The 22,732-nt window shown below is 35.2% G+C and overlaps 1 protein-coding gene across 1 annotated transcript; it reads left to right on the top strand.

Moving 5' to 3' along the window:
• Window positions 1-9,791: 9,791 nt before the first annotated feature.
• Window positions 9,792-20,409, top strand: LOC120326855 (3-galactosyl-N-acetylglucosaminide 4-alpha-L-fucosyltransferase FUT3-like). Its single transcript, XM_039393210.2, has 7 exons — window positions 9,792-10,081; window positions 11,387-11,569; window positions 12,946-13,044; window positions 13,227-13,306; window positions 14,395-14,514; window positions 18,373-18,891; window positions 19,438-20,409. The coding sequence occupies exons 1-7, from the start codon at window positions 9,920-9,922 to the stop codon at window positions 19,709-19,711; spliced, it is 1,437 nt and encodes a 478-aa protein (XP_039249144.2). The 5' UTR covers window positions 9,792-9,919; the 3' UTR covers window positions 19,712-20,409.
• Window positions 20,410-22,732: the final 2,323 nt, after the last annotated feature.

The raw sequence follows: 22,732 nt of genomic DNA, 5'->3' as shown, positions 1-22,732 counted from the left end.
CAATGGCCACCCCTCAACCCTCTCAGTTATAATAGTAAAAAAAGTTTACTTATAAAAGTTTTACCTTGTACCATCCAGCATAGATACTGTATCATCTGTAGTTGATATGCGTGTAGTAGTAATACTGCTACTTGAGGACGAAAATGCCCGGATATATTTTTTATAAAGCATATGGAAACGTTAATTGTTCTTCGAGCGAGCATTTCGAATTATTGTTATAAGAACAATAGTAACCACTTATCGTACTTATACAGTTAATAGTAATCGATTATCAGTAAAAGAGAAATGGATATTCACAAAAATGAACTCATCGATGTGGTTACTATTTGTTTATTTGCTTAACGCCGAAATAATCTCAGGGAAATAATACTCACTCTCTTAATTGAAAGCATATTTTTGTTTGTCATATTTAAAATCGCAGAATTAATGATTTCACTCAGAGTCAAAGAAAAGATTATTAAATATTTCACGCAAACATTGGAGCACCATAAACAATGCATTGAGGTCAGATTGTTTAGAGTTAAACATGTTATATGTATTTGTCATCATATTCCATTGCATATTCTCTCTACTTGCAGTGTAATAGAGAGTGGATATGGCCATGAAGGTCAATGAACTACGGGTTTATTTATGCTTTTGAATAAATAATTTCATTAATGTTAACAACGTGGCACAAAGTCAGGAGGCTTTGAACCCCAACCTTTTGTAATGCAAAAATGAGATTATTTCCAATATTACACATCTTACATATATAAAAACTATCGTATACAACAGCTCACCATTTTGCATAGTTTCAAATACTGGGTTTTTCCAGATCCACTGCAGTCATATTAGCGACGAGCTAATTGTATTTAGTCTTTTACTTTTGCCGATTTAGCTGATTTAAGTTTCACATCTACCATGTAATATCGGAAACGTATTATTAATTTTAATTCTACTGTGATGTTTATTGATCATTAATTGAATTTCCATTGTTTCGCGAAGATGATTTGATTACCTTTTACTATAATCTCCTCTGTTTACCAACATTTATTCTACCACCCTAAGCGCCTGTCTAACGTTTGTTGGTTCTTCACAAACTCAAAATATAGAGGAAAAATAAAATATATAGTAGATCCATCCACATTCGCTGTATCTGAATGCCACCGAACTTACATTGCACAATATTTGCTGTGCCAATGCTTTATATTAAATATTACTGAATGCTCGGATAAAACATATTTTACAAGATCTCATTGAATTTCTGCTCGAAATATCCCCATTTTGGTAACACCCGAAATGTGTCGCGTTAGGGCGTCAGAAGATGTTAACTCAAATTTAATGACTTGCTAGACAAAAACTTGCACACTGAACAGTCGATTAACGATGAACAATTTAAATGAGGCATTCCTAATATACGATACTTCAATATTCCGAGCACCAAGCGCGCAGAGATGATATGGCCTGTTCTTTATTGAAGCAAATTTTTGCAGCGTATCTGGTGCGTGCCACAACTTCAACAACGCACGTGTCGTATACAGCTGCGGAGTAACATTATTCATAAGCGCCATTAGGTTTTATGAGAACAGACAAGCCGATATGAATTAACAAATTATAGTTGTACCAAAGCTAGTCCCTGTTACGTTTGTGCAATAATCTGAATTGCTTACACATTGAAATGACACTAATTCACTTCGTTTTAGGCTACATCAGGAGTTATTCTTTTTTTTTTATGCTAAACCGCGTCAGCATTGGTCACAACAATTCTAAGTGTTTTGAATGCCAAAGTGAACTAAAGAGAAATTTGCGTAAATTGTGTAGATTTTGAGGGAAAATTTTTGCCATTAAATATGGTCATTATTTTCAACGATAATTGCGACAATGTTCAACATCTTCATGGACAATGCAGTGGTTCTACCCATACCAGAAAACCATCTCCAAAATATTTAACAATTTTAAGATTTAGATTTCAAAATCGAACATACAGAGAAATATTTTTGCTTGGTTGAAATTATTTTAACTGTGGGTACCGAAGCTGAATTACAAATTACGATAAACAAGAATCAGATGCTACATCTGCAAATCAAACCAGGAGCTTAAAATTGCTTGCATATTTTAGGAAATAGTCGATGGAGCAAAAAAGTAAAAAAAACATACGATTTGAAACATACTAGGAAAAGGTATATTGGCCCAACCAGAATTTTTTGTAAATTGAATTTTCAAATCGTCCACTAGATGTAGACTTGAAACATATTGCGTAACATAAAATAAGTGAACATTTTAATCTAGTTAGTTCTTGATGTAGATTTTGAATATGAATGAAAAAGTTCCGTAAAAATCTTTGAGTAAATGAGTTGTTTGCAACAGCGCGTATGAGGAGGTTTTATCTCTTTCACTGGGTGTAAATAAATCGTCACATCCGTGTTCGGTACACGATAAACTTTTCCGGCAGTGAATAAAATCAACCATCTACTTAAATCTAAGAAATCCATTAAATCTAAGTCCGACTAAGAAATTAGCAAATTATGATAACGCCAAATGCCTTTCAGAACACTGCATATTCAGCGCCAATAACGTTAAAACACTATGTTATGTAAAGTCGACAATTTTGTCTCGTCGTTCTACTTAATATGGCGCATAGTTGATTTAGGTATATTGTCTAAAAATGCAACTTCTACGCCCGCCAATGGTAGCTCTAGGCAAACATAGATAAATCTGATAAATATGTTGCTTTTCAAAAGAATTTGAACCGGTACAGGTAAGACAGGATTACTTAAAAATCGTGAGAGTAACATGTTGTATGTAACGAAGCAAGAATGGGAATATGTCAGCTTAGTAAAACATATGCTCAATATTATTCTGAATAAGGAATACTCCAAAATTTAGGTAGGCAACAAAAGTAATGCGAGGTGTTCATAGAATTTCAAAAAGGTCTGATATTCTATACAGACTCAAGTATTACTGTAGTTATGAAGTGCCCTGGGCGGTAGTTCAATTCACTCGTTTTTCTTGTTCAAAATTCAATCGATTTCTATATTCATGCCTAATACTTTGAAAGCCGAGTACTTGTTACCGTATCTGAAGCATAGCAATATTGGAAAGGAACTTAAAGTTGGGATTACAGCAAACATTATTACGGTTTCCATCCCGTTTTCTATAAAAATTATTCATTATTAACATTTTTATCAGTACGAGATGATCATGGGAGTGACGATAACGTTGCGATCAATTAGGTACATATTTTTGCCCAAAACGATTTTATTTTCCAATAAAACAATATCAAACAATTATTATAGCTAAATTCGTAAAATTCACAATTGTATTGACTATTTTGATGACGTCACGCCGCAATTATAACTCCACAAAAGTTACAAAATGCAACGAGTGTAATTATGTTCGATGATAATAGGTGCAGGTAAACAAGCCAAAGTGAATCGTTACAACAAAATTCACAATTGCTTTTGAGTTCAATTCTCGTTCACAATCTGACCATCCCACCATGCATGATGGCTTGAAATGTTTACATTTTTGCTTTCGTGCAGGTATACCTGTCATTGCGTATATGACATATACGTGATCCATACCAGCATCTCAAAGTTCTGACTCATCATTTTCAAATCGTAGACATTTATACAAGCTGATAGGCGCCCATGATTGGATTTCCGCGTTTAGTTGGGGCCAGCGTCAGTTCGAGGTTGCTAACGGGTAATAGCGTACCGCGAAACATGCCACAACTATGTTCATTAAATTCCTAAGGCTTCCACAGTTTATGAATATTCGAGATGAAAGACGGTTTTTTCAAAAGAGTATCCTATTTTATTTCGCGTAGGAAGAGTCTCGTATTTCAATTTTCGATTTAGTTGGCGTGAAAATGGCGACGAATTATGAAGTGGAAATGAACAGTGACAGAATACCTCACGCAGTAGATTTGTCATCCGGAGCGGTCCAGCCGTTTAGACGCCGCAGCACGACATATGGAAAAACAGATACACCAGAAGACTGAACGACCGAGAATAAGGGAAACCTAGAGCGGAGATCCAGTAACTTGTATTTTGCGTTTTTAAAATCTATTCTATCGGATGTATATATAAATATATATATATATATATGGGCGTTCAGGCTTAAACATGGCTTAACAACAGGGCAATCCTGAGAAACATCGATAAAAATAGGGTTGGTGTAGACTGGGTATAAAACTATGGGGACAGACAGGACATGGAAGACGTTATAGAAACAGCGCTAAACGGTGCGGTCCGAAGGAAAATCACTAGGTTGGCCATTTTGAATCGAAAATTCCAATCAAATAATAAAGCGTGGCATAAATATTTTTGTAAACATTTCTGACCCCCAACTGACTGCGTCATCCAAAAATTACGTCACCACTTTAGACCCCAAGTAGCCCCGGACCACCAGCTACAAGCAGTATGAAGATGTTAAGATTCCAAAAGGAGAGAAGGCTTGGATGTTAGGCATGTGCACAAGGAGTGTGTTGCTAACCTATTGTATATGATAAGATTCCAATAAAGAGAATGGTTGATACGAAAATGGGCAAATTAACTCTAACATCTGGTGGCGGAATACTTGCGATAGAACTGGAATCCAATTAGGGGTAGCTCCATTAGACGATTTTAGACGCTTGATACATGGGAAAACAAAAATATATTTTGGAGGATACCCATTCAGCGTTAATAGTAAAATATAGATGAAGTTTACTCGCTTAATAATTACAATTAGGACCCCTATCATTCTCCAACATGATTTAAAGCCTACCAAGTTCCACCCGTTCTGTAAGTCATAATTGCAAACAGTGGTGAGCTGGAAAAATCTTAACAACCGGAACGCACCTAATTCGCAAAAATATAATATATTTACAACACGACGCGGACGTTAACAGAAATTTTTGTCTGTCCCAATATAGTGCCGAAGTACTGCAATGAAATATGAAAAAATATTCTGAATTATGTCTGTGTGAAATTGCAATAATATCGATAGCAATTCAATACAAATGGTATTTTTCAACTTTCTAGAAATACCATATGTGCGACCCACCAATGACTTGCAACCTTTAATTTTGGCCCGCGAGCGGCATAAGGTTGCCCACTCCTGATTTAAAGCCATCCCAACTGCCTTCATTGACCATATTGTCATAGACCATTCATGTGCATATTATTCGTCTAAATATACGGTTCAGATCGAAAAATAGAAAGGAAAGACGCTAACGATACAAATGATCCGAATTTAGTTTTTTATGTTCAGTAAAATGAATAAAGAATATTAAAATAGTCTGCCGTTTTCAAGCATTGAAAATTTACTTCTGTTCTGTTTATTGGCCCAAGCATGCTTTTCTGTAGATACCACCTTCAAAAAGACGTTGTTCAATGTTACATTCACGTGAACGTCCGATCAGGACCGATTAGAATTGATTTTTTACATGTGATATACGTTCGCTAACAATGTTAGCGGGGAACAACGAAAAAACAAAACGAGAATATCGGTCAGAGACCGAAGACTTATCGATCAAAAGTTAGGGGATCCCCAAAACAGCGCTCTTACTCCATAGAGACACCTTGTGCCCCATCACTAATTAATTATTAACTCGCTAATTATACGACATAATTCATCCAAAATCAATAGGCTTCTGGTCCGACTTATGATGAATGCACATGCAAAATCTGGAGCAGATTCAATCTTGCTTTCGTCAGATATCGCGTGCATCTAACAGGCAGACATACAGACAAATACCTATCAACATACTTACCGATTAAAATCGATAAGTGATTACCGATTAAAATCGATAAGTAATAACGCATTCACCCTCAGTAAGTATACCTATCAACATACTTACCGATTAAAATCGATAAGTAATATATATATATATATATACCGATTAAAATTGATGAGTAACAAGAGAGCTGTGCTCAAATATATGGACACGTTAACCAGAGCGAAGCAGTATTTACCTTTGACGCCACCGGTACCCACAAAAAATTCCCTAGTTTCGCGTCGAAATAATTTACAGAATTAAACCGGACAGCCAGTGTTCCCGTGCATAAAATAATACAGCGAAATTTTAGACGAAATATCAGATTTCATGCGAAATTTAGAAATAAATAAAAGTAATAGCCTTCTGGCAAAAAATCAATCTTTACTCAATGAAAATTTCAAAGCAATTGGTCGAGTATTCGAAGAGAAAAGCGATTTTTTTTTAAAATGATGGAGACAAATAATGAAAATAACAATAACGACAAAATTTTGAAACGATCGTTATGTCCACTAAGTGTCCCCCCGCAAAAATATTTCGTGGAAATGATTCTAAAAACTTTTGGACATAATCTAAAACAACGCTTTTTTATTTCGTCAAAAAGCATAACATGTCGCTATTAGATAGCAATGGTCACCTAAAATTTGCCGTTTATCTTGGTTACTTCAATTTTTTCCATACGTGCTTCCTCTTCTGCGTTTCTGTGCGCCACTGAGAGGTTTTGCTTTCGACATCATTCTGACAACCTTCCTAATTTTGCGGTGCGATCAAACCATATTTACGATCAAACCACAGGACGCCGAAAGTTGACGACTGCCTAGCATTGTTACATGACAAAACGATTTGAGCAGAACTAACATCAACATTATAAGATGTGCATTACTGGTTTTGCAATACAGCTTTTGGTTTTGCGGCTTAAATTTCTAAAATTCAACCGCTTGGGCCCCTTTGAGCTGTAGGCCCTCCCGCGACCGCGGGGGTTGCGGGGGTGGATGCTACGCCACTGATGCTGGATGCCTGAACGCCAAAGCGGGACTTGTCGTTTGTCGGGACGCGGGACAAGCCGCTAAAAAGCGGGACTGTCCCGCCTAAAGCGGGACGTATGGTAAGCCTAGGCATAACTCCAATCTGGTACACAGTCTACGAGAGTACCAAATAAACTGCGCTTCGCCCTCTACCGAGGAAATCTTCGCCGTGGTATAAGGCAAAAACAATTGTTTCCACTTGAAAAAACAAAATTCCGGACAGTTCATGACCTCGTAGTAAAAAATATGCGCACGGTACGAACTAACAATGTTCTTTATTAGCAGTGTGCACAGTACGATTGCAGATGCAGTAAAATTCCGGATTCCGGGCATTCAAGCATTTTTTAAATTTTTCCCGGACGCAAAATTTAACCCTAAATTCCGGACTGTCTGGTAACCCTAAGCTATTGTATAATCGCCTGAGCAACCAAATTTTTTCAAATTCCCAACTCGAGTATAATTGTTTTTGAATACCCACAGAAAGTCGCATATAGATCCATATGTGGCGCACTGGGTAGTAAAATAGACGAAAAACAGGCCAAACGAAGAAAACTGCAACACGAAGAAACTTTGGAAGCATAAACGCCTAAATGGCGGCGATCAAATTGTCCCGCGCTGCGACAACGCAAAACGATAGATAAGATTGTTCCATGTATTTCCAGTTCAGTGATTACACGTTACTGCTGTACTAATTATTTACGTGATGGGATGTAAAAATAATTACGAAGTATGATGTAACAAAACGTAAATTAATTGGAACGTAACGTAATCAACAGGAACAGAAACGCAAATGCAATGAGATGTCCAACAACCCGAACGCCGTTCCGACTACAGCTCACCACATTATCAATAATTGCAACCCCTGTACAAAATCAGTTGAAGCAAGCAATTGTCGATGCTGTCAATTCACCCTTTGGGAATCGCTGAGTTACGTAATTGCTTGCTACTACCTATACGCTATTATTGTCTCGGGCTCGCAGAATTATGTCAGTGAATATATATTTCCTGTTTCTTGAAGCGATGTATTACTTACGTTGCCTTTAATTTCAGTTCACTCGGAAGCTCGCCAGAACTCATTGAGCTAGTTATATCCAACCATGTTGGTAAAGGCTTGAATTAGGTTAAGATGTCTAGGAGTGTGCTTATACATACTTGTGAGTATGCGGTATTGAATGCTACAAGGGCTTGCTGTCACTGGTAGACGTCGAATTGTTTTTTGTATTCCGAGGTCACCTGTTGAATCCGCTGTATTCAGAATATATAGTAACTCTGTTTTAGCGGCGATGGCATTGTGTCAGCAGACAATGGTATGTGAGTGTCGAGCAGTGTTCCCTCTAAGGTGTGCGCGTGTGCGCGCGCACACAGCTTTCAGAGGCTGCGCACACGCATAGATTTACTGCGTACAGACGTATTTCGATGTAATGTAACAATGTGTTCGGTTGGCAGGTTGAGAAAGTTTGTTGTTGGCCCACTTATTACCCGGTCAGAACGCCAAAATTTCTTCATTGGTTTTTGCACAAATATTAGTCATTTCCAAAAAAAAAGCACACACACCAAAATTTCTGCGCACACATACTACAAAAAATTAGAGGGAACATTGGTGTCGAGGTATGCTGGTCAGGCCAGTTTTCACAAACTGGAACGAAGACGGAATGTATCATATTTCTGTTAGCCGTTGGCGCAGGTTTACTATGTAAATGTGAGTAAATATTATCAACACGCTTACAAAAATGTACTGCCATTTAGGCTGTAGTAGTTTTATTAGTCAGACAAGAGAGAAAAAGTTGTATTGAAATTGCTGAAAAGATAGAGAGCACAAATTAATCCGGCGATATTGTTGTATTTAGCAGAATTTGCTATATTTTGTTTCTGATATATTTAGGAATACTGACGACGAGACAAGATATGTATAGCAAACAATTGCAGCTGTTTTCGACGATTTTAGCAATTTTCATTCAAATTATGTACTGATCCTCTTTATATTTATACTCTGAGCAAATCGAAAAGTGTAGATTTTCACGTAGTATCGTAATCCAGTTCACATAAATGTGTCAAATCAACCCTAATTAAAGTCAACTAAGCCCACAGGCAGTAGCTGATATTGCAATGTGAAATGCCAGATAATACAAAATGATAGCGAGAAACACCGTGGTTTGCTGTGTTAGGTATACATTACGTGTTACAACATAGTCAGCCGCCTATCGGGACGATCCAGATTTTTCCTCAATGTTTGAAGCACAATTTCACACATTCGAGACTATTATAATCCCTGGTGATCTCGGACTTCTTAGTGCCGTATTCGTCTATTTCACATAAATTATTCATTATCAAACGTAAAAACACTGAAGTAAAAGCAGGACCCTTGAGCGATTGTAAGTTGTAAACGGGTATAGTCTACTCTAGTCTAGACTAATTTAATTGATTAGAAATTCGTGTTTTCAATTTACCGTGCTGATGTTGCAGTACCTCGACTCAGGAGAATACTTCAATTCAAATTAAATTGCTGTGATTGATTACAATAAAACATACTATTCAGGGATCTTTTTTATATAGTCTCAATCACTGGCAACTTGTTGCTGTTAAATAACATACTATTGTATATGCATTGCAGGATTTAGTATAAAGTAATATTTCGTACTAGCAATTTGCGACATATATCGAAGTGAGATTTCGACAAGCAAACTATCCATCTCTCAGCCAAAATGAAACGGTTTCAAACATTTGAGACAAATTACAAGCCACAATTCTAATAATATATGCCTCTTTGAATACTATTTCGCTGCTATACTTATTTCGCTTCTTCAGAATCTCCCGTGTGGTTTATGAATATTCCTGTTACCGGGCAACAAGGCATATAATATCATTGGGAGATGGCGTTAAATATAGGTATCAATAATACTATAAGCCTTCTCATATATCTGTATTATACTGATAGGAGTATGGGAAATTTGTACGTTCAATCCTCTTTACATACTTGATCACTTGAAATATTATTTTCCAAAGAAATATGAAAATGTTATGCCCATAGTTTCGTACATCTAATTTGCACGTAATAATTTTAGTTAGCAATAGGTTATGATCATAGCAATTCAAAGTTTGAACAGCCAATGAAGATGTCGGTTGACGTTTTTGGGGTATTGCTGATATAGTCATCATGACTCTTGTTAATGGTACATCGAATAAACAATTACAAAGGGTTGTTCTGTTGCTTGCTGTCGGAACATTATTTTCGATTTTTGTGTTCTTGTTGAACCCATTTGGAAAATACCAGTTAGTATGGAAATACTATGACAAAGCTTCGGAAAAGATTGCAAATGTAAGAATAAATGAATACGTAATTTCTTGATTGCTATTATGGACACAAGACGACACTCCCTATTCTTTAAAATTTGCGACATACTGTCGTTTTTTTTAATAATTAATATTAGTAAACAAATTTCCATTTCTTTTTATACTCTATTCAAAAAATAAATCAACTGCGTTTTGTGAACAAAAAATTTGACTGATCGTATCATATATGAAAGACACGCATATAGTTATTATAGGAAAAGGCACTTTCGGACGCTTTGCCTTGTACTGATCTGAAATCAATGCGAACTTGTCCGATATAAGCACCAATCCAGGCACAAGTTCTGATTGTTTTCAACTTGCTATAGACATATATTCAATTATTTAACATATTTTTAGGAATGAAAGCAATTTATTTATTTTCTGGATTATTTGGTTGATTTTATATTCCCAACGTGAAAAATAAAAATTTGTAAAAAAAAATAGTAACTAAAATGGTTGACCGTTAACCGTGAACAAATTGCATATAATATTACGGTTATTCAGAAAATGATGTTGCATTGAATGCCTCATATAGATCAGCATCCTCATCGCGCAAATCTTGCATTTTGTACTGTCTCAATATAAGTAAAATTGTTTAAAAATCTATCTATTATATACAAGAAGTTTATAAGGCTTAATATACGCAAGTATTATTGTTATAATATTAAATAAGTTGTACTATTATGAGTTATGTGTATAAAATTTGTTGGTAAATGTACAGCTTATACACTTGACCCACTTTCGTCTTCAATATCGATGGCTGGCGAAGTTTTATCATTATTGGCTTTAAAGCCACTCATTACATGATATATTTTGTTCCAAACAATTCCACCGACCAAGCCTGCAAACGGACCGATTGTTGGTTGCGCCAAGCTCTAACGCACATGATCGAGCCGCTTCCAATACCAGTAATTTGTCTTCTGTTATTACACGACTCATGCTCGACTTCCTCCTGGATTTCCAGCTGGTCTATTTTAGTTGGAATATTTTGTCATTTACCAGGCTAGATCAAGTGTTCTTTAATCACATTTCGTTAAAGCACAACCCCAAAAAGGATAAATGAAGCAACAAAATTGTAATTAATGAACTCAAGTTGACTACTTTTGTGGAGTCATATTTCGGTATTTCAGCTTGATTCTGATTCCCCTTTTTGTATTTTTCCACCTCTGCTCTTGTTTCAAATGTGTTTGGCATGTAGTCATGCACACCAATAATAACAACAAATTGCTGTTCTATTCTTAAAATAACATGAGGTAAACAAAAAATAATAGTCGTTTATGTAATATTTTAGATCCGAATCAGAGGAAAAAGCAGCACAGAATTCAGTGAAAGTATCAACTCAACTACGGACTTACAATTTAGTACGGTTAAATTTACAGAGAATCATCACACAACCACGCCGGCAAACAAATTAGACTACGATGCACTTGAAAAAACGGCATTAAAAAAATTGGAGGAGTCCAGTAATAAAAAGGTCAGTTTAAGTGGAACGCTCAATATCATTTGAGTCGCAGTGAGATTTATCCAAATTCGCCGTATTTGTTAGAATATTGTATTTCAATATCTATAATATATAACCATTCAAAATACTTTGCACAAAAATGGTAAAACTGAACGAGAACATAAACGCCAAATAGACTTGTACATGAATTACAATTTCACTTACTTTATGAATTTATTTTAACTAAATCCTTTAAGAATAGGCTCGAAAGATTCATTCAAAATTTCAAAATGGAACTCGTAAAAAATGAAACGGTGATAAATATATTTAAAAACTCTAGTTTATGGCAAGAAGAAAATTTACGAGTTAGGCAAATATTTGAGTGAGTACCTAACGTCCATATTCCTTTGCAACTATTCGTCGCTTACCTGTTGTGAATCAACCGCGCATAACCAAGCTATTCAAAGAATTATTAGGCCTATCCAATAAAAAATATGAATGCGTCGGCTTGAACAACGATGCTTTTTGATTATAGCCATCTTCGGCCAATAGAGAGCACCAAACACTAAACAGGTTTTAGTTTTGTCCTTGATACATATCGTTTAAGTGTGTGTTATTCATAGATGTATTCACAGGCCGATGATAGGAATTGTATAGTTCTGTAGCTCCCCAATACTGCTTTGTTGAACGGCTTATCTATTGGTGCGATACCATGGTCATGTGATGTCATTATTATCCAATTAAATCAACACTTAAAGCTCGTTCCAAGAATTCGATGTCAGCACATGTACACCACGAAGGTTACGAAAAACTGTTCTTGTGTTGTGAGAAAGATTAGTTATTAATGCCCGTTTGATCATTTTCTTCAGAATTGTCAAGCATTGAGAGCAAAATTCGAAATGTTTTATTCAAGTTTGTCTCGCACTCATGTATGATCATAAATCAGAAATTGATATTACCCATAGCATCTTCACGATAGAAATAAAGATGGAAATTTATTCAACGGAACTTCATCCATGCAAAACGCGTTAAATAAACATCACGCTTCATTCAAATTGCTTCAACAATAAGCATTCAGATAATTCGATACCATGTAGTACGCCCAAATCTTCAAATTTCCATTTATTCCTCGAAATTGAAGTAGTTTCGTCGGATACGAAATCGTACCATAATGATAATCCATAGATGTACGCATTACAATGAACACAAATAAAAATGTGTGCATTATTCAATAACATAATTTTACATGCTAAAGAATATTCCAATCCATTAAATAATCACTTGTGCTGGCGTTTTACCAGTAAAAATTGATGAAATGATACCAACACAAACGTTGTGATGTTGTCTTCAACTTAAACAGCTATGATTGGTACACTACTACAAAATACCGACCTTACAACTTTTGACAGGTTATAATAGTTTGGTACAAGACTGGAATAGGGGGTGGTCAACCACAAGTTAACAGAGATGAATGTGGAAATTGCGAATTCACGCGGAACCGGACAATGGTGAGACAAGTGGCTCAATTAGTTTTTTAGGTCGCATTTTTTGTCCGGTGGCATGGCGTGTAATATTTGATTGTGTATTCAAGTTTCTCATTGAGTAAGACAAAATTTTTGAATTTAAAGATTACGTTATATCTTTATTACAATTTTAATTATATTCAAATTCAGTAATTTTCTGCATTCAGATATCAAACAACGCAACAGCTGCGTTAGTATTCTACTATAAAGATATATCAGTCAGCACCATGCCACCGATTTCAGAAAGGTATACAACATTGAAATCAATATTCCTTGTATATTAAACTACAGATGTACATAAGATGCAGGGGTGCCAAAATTTGAATAACTATTACCAGTAAACAAATATCCATTTTTTATGTTTTATTCAAAAAACAAATCAACTCACGTAAAACACAACTGGGTCGCCTATAACCAAGCTTTAGTACGCACTGAATAAAAACAATCTTGGGAACTATTACCTACTGCACTATGCGATTTTTCGTACTTTAAAACTTTTTATGACATAACATCATCGCAAAAACTACCGTGTTTCCTCGAAAATAAGACCTGGCCTGGAAATAGTACCTAATTTGAAGTTTAAAAATGATTTTAATTAAACCCTACGCTTAAAATAAATTTAAAACGTGTGGGAGAGGAAAGGTTCAATGAACTGAGGGGAGGATCGCACCACTATTCAAGATTGTGTGAAGTCACAATCACAAATATGATATTTGTCACTTGATTTTCGTATAGGAAATACAATTAAAACAATGGATGTCGGTTTTTATATAATGTTTATTAAAAAACCTTGTGATTTTCTACCATGTAATTTTATCATAGGGTTATTCTTCAAAAGAAAATAAATCTAAATCCTGTCTAAATTTCGGGGAAACACGGTAAGAAGTGCTGTACAGTGTACAAAACTGCTATGCGTGAAAAGCCACATGGTCATTTATTCATTTCTTTGTGTAGCAAATTTTTCTTCCTTTGAGTAGATCGTAAAAAGGAAACTTTCACAGATTAGAATTTAAATTCAATTTAATTTTTTTTTTGAAGATTTACGTATTCGAGTTGTCACCGATCCTAATAAACAGTATAATTATTCAAAGCTTTCTACATCTTTCCACGACCCACTAAGATTCCTTCTGCGACCCACCAGTTGGTCGCGACCCATAGTTCGGAAACCGCTGATTCTAGCATATGAAAACTGTTTATAATTTATTGCAATTTGTATGTCTTGAGCCTAATTTTAGTATGGTGAAAAATAAACTACTGATTACCGTGTCATACCTGTTCTAATTTGGAAGATGGAATGAATAATCACATAGTTAATTAAACTAATTGATTTTAAAGAAATCCGAATCACATGTATGTATTTTGGAATAAAGAACCGACGCCACTCATGAGGTACGTCCATCGTAAAGAATTAGATTTTGAGGAAAATTATCAATTCAACGCTACTATGACATATAGGTAAGTAAAATTTGTATTAATTCATAGTTATTGCCCCGTCATTTATTGAAAGGTTTTTGTTCTTCACAAATAAAACATATACGGTCTGGAAAATCGAACTACGCGGTGAACGAAAACGTCAAAATTGCTATTAATGACTTGTGACTCATTTATTAACTAACCTTATTAAATAAATTGTACACACGGACATTCTTCTTCAAATAAAATCTCCTTATAAACAGACCTTCCAAACTCGTAAACGTACAATTTGAAATAAAACTGTTGACTTTTGTTGTCTTATCAATGATAAAAATGCACAATAACGGCCGATGTCACGTTTACAGATCTGTTTATGATTAACAGATAGTATAACGTTCAAGATCATAAATAAATACCGAATATAACATTGATAACACCAATGAAGCAAATGGCTTATTTAAGACGCATGAGGTACCAGTCCAAATTAGGCAATGAATTCTGTGATGTATCTTGAAAGCTTTTTAAGTATTCATCTTGCATTCGATACTGTATTTCGGCCTTACCTTTTGCCATGTATGAGACTCACAGTCTTCCTACGTTAGCATTGGGAGCGATTAGATTAACCGATTAGATATATATATGACACGCAGAGCCGAATTATGACTTCTAGAGACCCTAAGCATTTAAGACTTTGGTGCCCTATAGGACATAGGGGACATTCAAAATATAAACAAAATGAACCACACAAGATATGATCCATTGAAATGAAACAAAACTAACAGTCATTTTTATTTATATTCATAAATTTTCTCATGAAGCAAAGACTTCGCTTTAATCCTCAAAACTAATCTTACATAACACATCGAGGCACCATTGGGGATTTGACTAGAAAAATTTCTGTGGTGCCTCCTCCCCGTGATGCCATAAGCGCATGCTTATTATCCCTAATGGTTAATCCAGCCCTGATAATAAGATATGTGGCACGCGTGTCAAAATCCTCGCAGGCCTCTGAGGTCGCATTACATGTCGGGAATTGTGCGGAAATCGTCATGGGCGCAGCCAGGGGGGTCCTGAGGGGCCATAAAATTTTCTTTATTTGAAATGCAATTTTGCGGCATTTGCAGTGAGACATAATTTTTCCCAATACCATTATGCTCTATTATTGAATGATTTACTGAACATTGGACTTTTCCTGGCTTGCTATCAATAATCCTTACACCGAATACAGAGCAAATTTAAATTAGGGCTAGCTACGCTCTTAAAAGGCTTCATGCAATTTTTGATTCATCATTATTGAGGTTGATCTTGAAATTAATAGATCGACTGTTGTGATAAGTCTATTAGGTAATCACATTGCTGGAATTGAAACAAATTGACCGCGCGTACTTATGAATATTGATCAATGCAGAAAAACTGCGATTCCCATTTTCTTGAAAGATGCTACATTTGTGACCCACCTTTCGTTTCTTTCTCATCACTGCAGTGCCTTCAAGTTGTTTTCATTTGATAGCTCAAGGCAAAACAAATGCAGTAACAATTTTTTTTTGAAAGTACTTTTTGGGAAATTTTAGCGCGTGCGTTTGAGTTCCACAATCCTGATATAGGCATATCGCCAAATGCCTGAGTGTTTTGGATACTTAGTTGTGTTTCATTCTAATACAATTTGTAATATATAAGTTACTCCCTTCCACTCAAAGTTGTCGGTACAAGAAAATGAAAAAGCAAAAAGTTCAAACTGCATATATAAACGCATGAACGGATTGCCAATAACAGCTGATAATACCTAATTAATAATTAAACTTTCGATATATTATTCAAAATTTTGCAACTTGACTATATGTACCAGTCCTGAAAACCAAACAAATGTAATTCTTGATATATACGATGTCTAATCCCCAAAATAACTAATCTGTTTCAATTACATTATTTTTTATGTTTAAAAATATATATTTCAACAATATACCACGCTGTGCACATCCACCGAAATAAGACTAAGTTAATTATAAAGAATAAAACAGCAATGTACCCTTATATAAAAGCCAACCAAGGTGAATTGGACTCAGACAGTAAATATCACAAGTGCACGCCTTCTTATACTGTAGTATAAATTGAAATTTATAAGCACTTAGCTGGAATCTGAGATGCAAAAACTCGAAAATCTGTCTCCGAGGTTATTTTGCATTTGTGACGTCACAATAGTCCTACGTTAACAATGATAATTCATTATGACGAAACAATTGAACAAATTCGCATATCATACAAAATCTCTATTTTTATGAGTTTCGGACTTCTCAAAATAATATCTGAGTTAACAGACAGGTGCGCAGCATTACATAAATATCTATTTTATGAAAAACTCAAAACCACCAAAAATGACTTACGCAATTCGGTTATTAGCTTGACGATATTATTTTATTTTTTACTGCGGTATTATGGAATAGCTCATTTCCATTGTGTAGTAGTTGTGGAAAGATTGTAGGAATATAACTGGACGGTGCTGTCGATCCACTGTTATCATATGAAAACTTTCGATTTACGTAATTCTACATTTTAAATTTGTTCCAAATTAAATTTTATTTTTACAGGGTGTCTCAGAAGTAAGTATACACTTTTAGTTTTGATTTGCTTTCACGGTACTCCTCTTAGAACGTTCATTTCTTCAGGAAACATAGTATGGATAAGTAGTAAAATTTAGGTATTGTTTGCACTTTTCATCAACCCATAGAAAGACAAGGAGATTAAAACAAAGAATGAGGTGCAAAATTGCTGTTTGGCAAGAGGCATATAAATCAGTGAGGCAAACTCAGCGCCTCTTTAACAGAGAATGTAGAATTAATTTGGCTCCTATAAGACGAACAATTTATGCAATGCATCGTCAATTTATGAAAACTGGATCTGTAGTTGATGCACAAAAATCATGAAGACCAAGGGGCGGACGCCATACGGAAAACATTCAGAGCCGAATAAATTACAAATTCTCTGTTAAAGAGGCGCGAATCTGCCCTACTGATTCATAAGCTTCTCGCCAAACAGCAATTTTGCACCTCATTTTTGGTTAAATCTTCTTGTCATTCAGTGGGTTGATAAAAAATGCATACAATACCTACCTATATTTCACTACTTAACCATACTATATTTTCTGACGAAATAAACGATGTATGATAAGTACCCAGAGAACAATTCAAAATTAAAAGTGTATACTTACTTTCGATACACCCTGTATATTGAATGAATGATTTTCTCGCTGATCTGGATTACTGAAAACTCGCTAAAATAAAAATAAAATTATATTCATTCGAATACTTCATCCAAATTAATGAAACCGTTTTCATATTTTGGGCATTATTTCGTTTTACGTCAAATTACACGATACAGTCTCCGTTAATATTATTATTTCTTTACAATTATTTCTAAATATTGTACCAAAAGTCGCATGCTTATGAATTATTTTCAATACTGGATTTCAGGGTTGAACTAATGCAGAGTCTCGCTCAGCACTGTGAAATTTGGTCAGCTGATGTATCATTTTTGCATGCAATGTCTGTATCCGAATGATTAAGTATTTGAGATGTCCATTTTCACTTCAATTTAGAATCAAGTCACAGTAGTAGTAAAATAATGACATGTGCCAAGTTCAAATGAGTCTTGCTCGACACTAACACAACATACTTCTGTAAAGTTTAGTCAGTCATACACAATTCAGACACACACAAGCGATTGCATGTATATTCAAACAATGAGGGTGTTTCTTAATTGATTAACAGTGGGAAACAGGAATACAAAGTTTGAACGAGTTAAATTACCAGTAAGTATGAAAGGTATAATCCCGGAACCGTGGACTCTAACTCTAAAGAATTCTGCCTTTTCGTATTTTCACATAACGACATCTTTATTTTTTAGAAGAGACTCGGATTTTTACAACTCTTATCGATATCATTGGATAAGAGCAGCAATTAGAAGCCGGATAAGTGCCCAGGATATTTTGAAAATGAAGAATAAATCAAGTATTGCAATATTATCAGATTGTGATTGGACTGCTGGGGCAAGATTGCGATACAAGATGCTGCTGAAGATCAAAAGTACTGGATATCCGATGGATGGATTTGGGAAATGCTTCCCCGAAGGAGGAAAATTCCCGTTGGGAGACAAACAACTTGTGGAGAAAGTCCGCAATTATAAATTTTATTTTGCCTTTGAAAATTCTTACCACTGTACGGACTACATTACCGAGAAGTTTTTTCGAAATGCACTTTACGCAGGAGCTGTGCCTGTGGTTATGGGATCTAAAAAGGAACATTATGAAGCTATTTCGCCCCCAGGATCCTTTATATTTTTGGAAGATTTCAAATCCGTGGAACATCTTATTGAATATTTGCAACACCTTGAGAAAAACGACGAAGAGTATTTGGCATATTTCAGGTAATTTTCAACTAGCATTCTTATAAACTTTGCGAAAATGAGAATGGCTTTTTTTTATATTATTTATCACAAGTTTCCTAATAAATCTATATTTTTTGAAGTGGAAAAAATGGATTGATACTTCTGTTGAAAAAAGCATTTCTTTAAAAGATTTCCGTGTGGCATTGGTATATTGCTGTGAAATATTTTATTAATAATAAAGCCTTGTTACGTGATGCTTGAAATTGTTTATGTTATGAATAAATACCCTCATCAAAAACAAACGTCATTATCCTATAAGAATGAAACAGTACACATATAAACTAAAATGTTATCCGTGATAAACTAACACACAACTGACACCATATTGGTGTATTATTCTGTACCTTTTAGGCACTCCCTCGTTATTTCAAAAAATATTATAAATTTATGAGAAAAAAAATAATAAATGTGAACGTAATCTATTCTCAGCTATTTACGTTCATCGTATCTTTAAGATAACATAAGTTTTGATGTGTACGCTTGCTAAAAAAATCATCTGCATTATATCTAATTCTTTTTTTTAAGATGGAGAATGGGAAGCGAAAATGAAGCAATGCCATACGATCGAAGGAAACCGTTCTTTTGTCAACTGTGTCGCACCCTGCACGGTGTCAACGTGGATGATGTTTATAATCCAAAATACAAATTTGAGAATCCAAAGTATCCTATTTTCACAAATTACACGCCAAGGAGGACAATCAAATCTTTGAAATATTATCTATTTGAAGACGAAGATCCTTACTGTATGGAAAAAAATGAAACGTTACTTCCAATTTATACAAAATATAATATTACATAGTAAGTTGTTCAATCGTAGAGAGGGAATTACATCTCACTGAATTTATCTTTATGCATTAGCAGCGTGATAGGATTTATACTATGTATAAACGTAAGATGTTATTCGTGTCGATTACTGTTCTATTTATAGCATTATGTTAAGCAATCTGATGTTATCGCCCCTCTGACTGGTGACTACCCTTCGCGGGTTTGAAGTGAAATCAATTTAGAGAACATTACATGCGACATGGTTACTGTACTCTTATATTACGAATACGTAAATGCCCTTCCCGGACGATTTTGTCCATCTTCCACCTTTTTATCTATAACAATTAACTCGTAAGCTGTTACCATAATCGTTCTGGTGTGGGAAACAAATGGGGTTACTCCTGAAGTATGCGCACCAAGATGTCGCACAACCTGAACTCTAACCTGATACACAACCTGACTTCAGGTTGTGCGCCATCTTGGTGCGCATACTACAAGCGGTCCCAAATGGGATATAACGGCCGCTATATAATTAAGCAGGCCTTCGGGCTTCATCTTCCAATAATTCATACAGTATATAGTATAAGTGAATCCTGTCATATCAATTGCCATGCACCACAGATAATGGCAAACTGAGTTGAACAGATATTTAATCTGAGGTATTTCAGTCGTAAATCATTGCGGGCTCTGACATGAAAGTCATTCAGAAATAAACGGGCAAATACAAAGGTATTCATGATATGACATATTATGCCATACAAAACAGGGTTTTCTTTGTTCCCGCATTCCCAAATTTTGGAGCGATTTATGGCAATGTGGATTGGGTAATAAATTGAACAAAAGTAGGGGATTTCATATTAAAACTACCTCGTTTGTCGATTCGAAAAACTGAAACGAGATAATTTTCTATCATAAAAAGCAAATTTCACTCACTGAGAAACATTCTTGGCCGAGGTTTCGGGCAACCACTGAAGTGTCAATTTCTATTGAGACTTTAAATAATTATAGCGGTGATTCGGTGAATTACGCTTAAGTAGGCTACATACCGATTAGCACGAGACTTAGAGCAGTCATGTCAAAACGCAATGGTGTCCGTGGATAACGAATTCTAAACTTAACACATTTGTGTTACTATTGCAGCAACTTGAATTTAGAGAATAGTATCTTTATGCTTGCCACTACACTTCTAGCGTAACCCTATCTGATATACGAGCAAATTACAAATATGATTGTCCGGGAGATAATGAATATTAAGAGCAATTGGGGAGCAACGAGTATGAAGTGCTGGCGATGAAGAACACCGTTGATTCTGCGACCACCAGTGGTTCTTAAACTTTTTTATTCACAGAGCCGCATTTCAAACCTCGAAGTTGCGAAGAGCCGCACACAAACAACGCAAGGTAAAATAAGCAACAAACCTTAAGAGCGTATTTAAAATACCAAGTCATCGTAACAATCACACAAGTAACAACCAAGACTGGGCAAAATATTCGGATAATGAATATTCGAATGGCATTGTACTATTCGAATATCCGGTACCACGTGACCTGCGCCGCTCTGCTTGGACACTGAACTCGCGCGTCTCCAACTCAATCAAGAATTACGCGAGATTTCCCAACGGCGCTCGCTATCTGAAAAAAAAAGACAAATTTGAAAAGTCGTTGTCTTTGGGTTATGGTGTTATATCTTTGCACTTATCGTTTCAATTCCATATTTTGCAAAAAAACGTACCTACCGTTCCGTAAATATAGAAACGTCAAACCATATTAGGTATTCAAAATAAATTTCCCAGATTTTAAACTCCGCATGCTTGGTGACATGTCATTAGCCATTACTTGCGTTACCGAACATAAAGTTGATTAAAATTAAATGTTAAAATGACTTTTCGGCGTTTCATTGTGAAAAAGGCGATTTGAGGTCGTTAGAAAACTCTTATATAAATAGGATGGATTTAAAAATGACCAAAAGTTTTTCCAAAAACTGGTATGAGTTACTTGTATGAAAAACACTCATTAGGTTGTAACCAGATAAGAAATGTCATGTCCTACTCCCTTTAAAGCACTTTTTATTAGCTCTTCAGTGATCCCTTCCATCATTGGCTAAGAAATGTTTTGAATAGGTAAAAATTTTGCTCGACCATGCATGGCGGTTGAGCCAAGAGTAGAACGTAAAATCAATCGTGAATTTCGTTGTAACAACGCACACTGACGAATTGTTGCGTCTTTTATCATCGAAAATGATTACAGATGTTAAATTTTGAAGCATTTGGGCGGTAATAATTATGCCTAAGGCATGACATAATCGAAATCATTAAGTGAAGTGCTGAAGTTGCAAATTCCGTAAAGAAAATTGAGCATCACTCAGTAAGTATTTTAGCTATATATATAATAACCATCGGGGTGTTGTTTTGTTGAAAAAAAGTTAAAACTTGAAGGAATTAGTTATAATTAGCGTCTGACCCTCTATTAGACACAAAGGCCTAGAAATGCCTCTATTGTCAATTTATTTAATTGCTATTTTAAATCAACATTCAGGATTCACGCAATCGATCGATGTTACTGTTCACTTTAAACAGGCACGGTTAATTTACAAGCGGTGATAAGGAAGATCAAATCCAAGGCAGAGGATAAAACTCAGAAAAAAATTTATTTGGTTAATCGCAGCCGAAACGATCGCGGTGACAAAGACAATCAGCGATTATAATAAAATAAACGCTTTATTGCCGACTTTTTAATGTTTCTATTAATTTCCAAATGGAGTATTGACCTCTGTTATGTATAAAAAATATTCATTATTCGACTATTCGGTATTCGTTAAAAATATTCAAATTATTCGATTCGAAAAAATATTCGATTTTGCCTACCCTAGGCTAACAGCCATTTAATTTGGCTTTGATTTCTGATAAGTTTGTCAAAGTGGGTCGTAATCGTAGCTGCTTGAGATGATCGCCAGATATTTCGGGACTATTTTCGATTACTGGGAAAAAATCAAATTATCATTGAGGTATTTGATTTATACCTAATATTCGGAAATGCGAAAAAAACTGAAAATCCAC

This window comes from Styela clava, chromosome 4 (genome assembly GCF_964204865.1).
Source record: "Styela clava chromosome 4, kaStyClav1.hap1.2, whole genome shotgun sequence".
Taxonomy (NCBI): domain Eukaryota; kingdom Metazoa; phylum Chordata; class Ascidiacea; order Stolidobranchia; family Styelidae; genus Styela; species Styela clava.
This window is presented reverse-complemented; position numbering and strand designations above follow the sequence as displayed.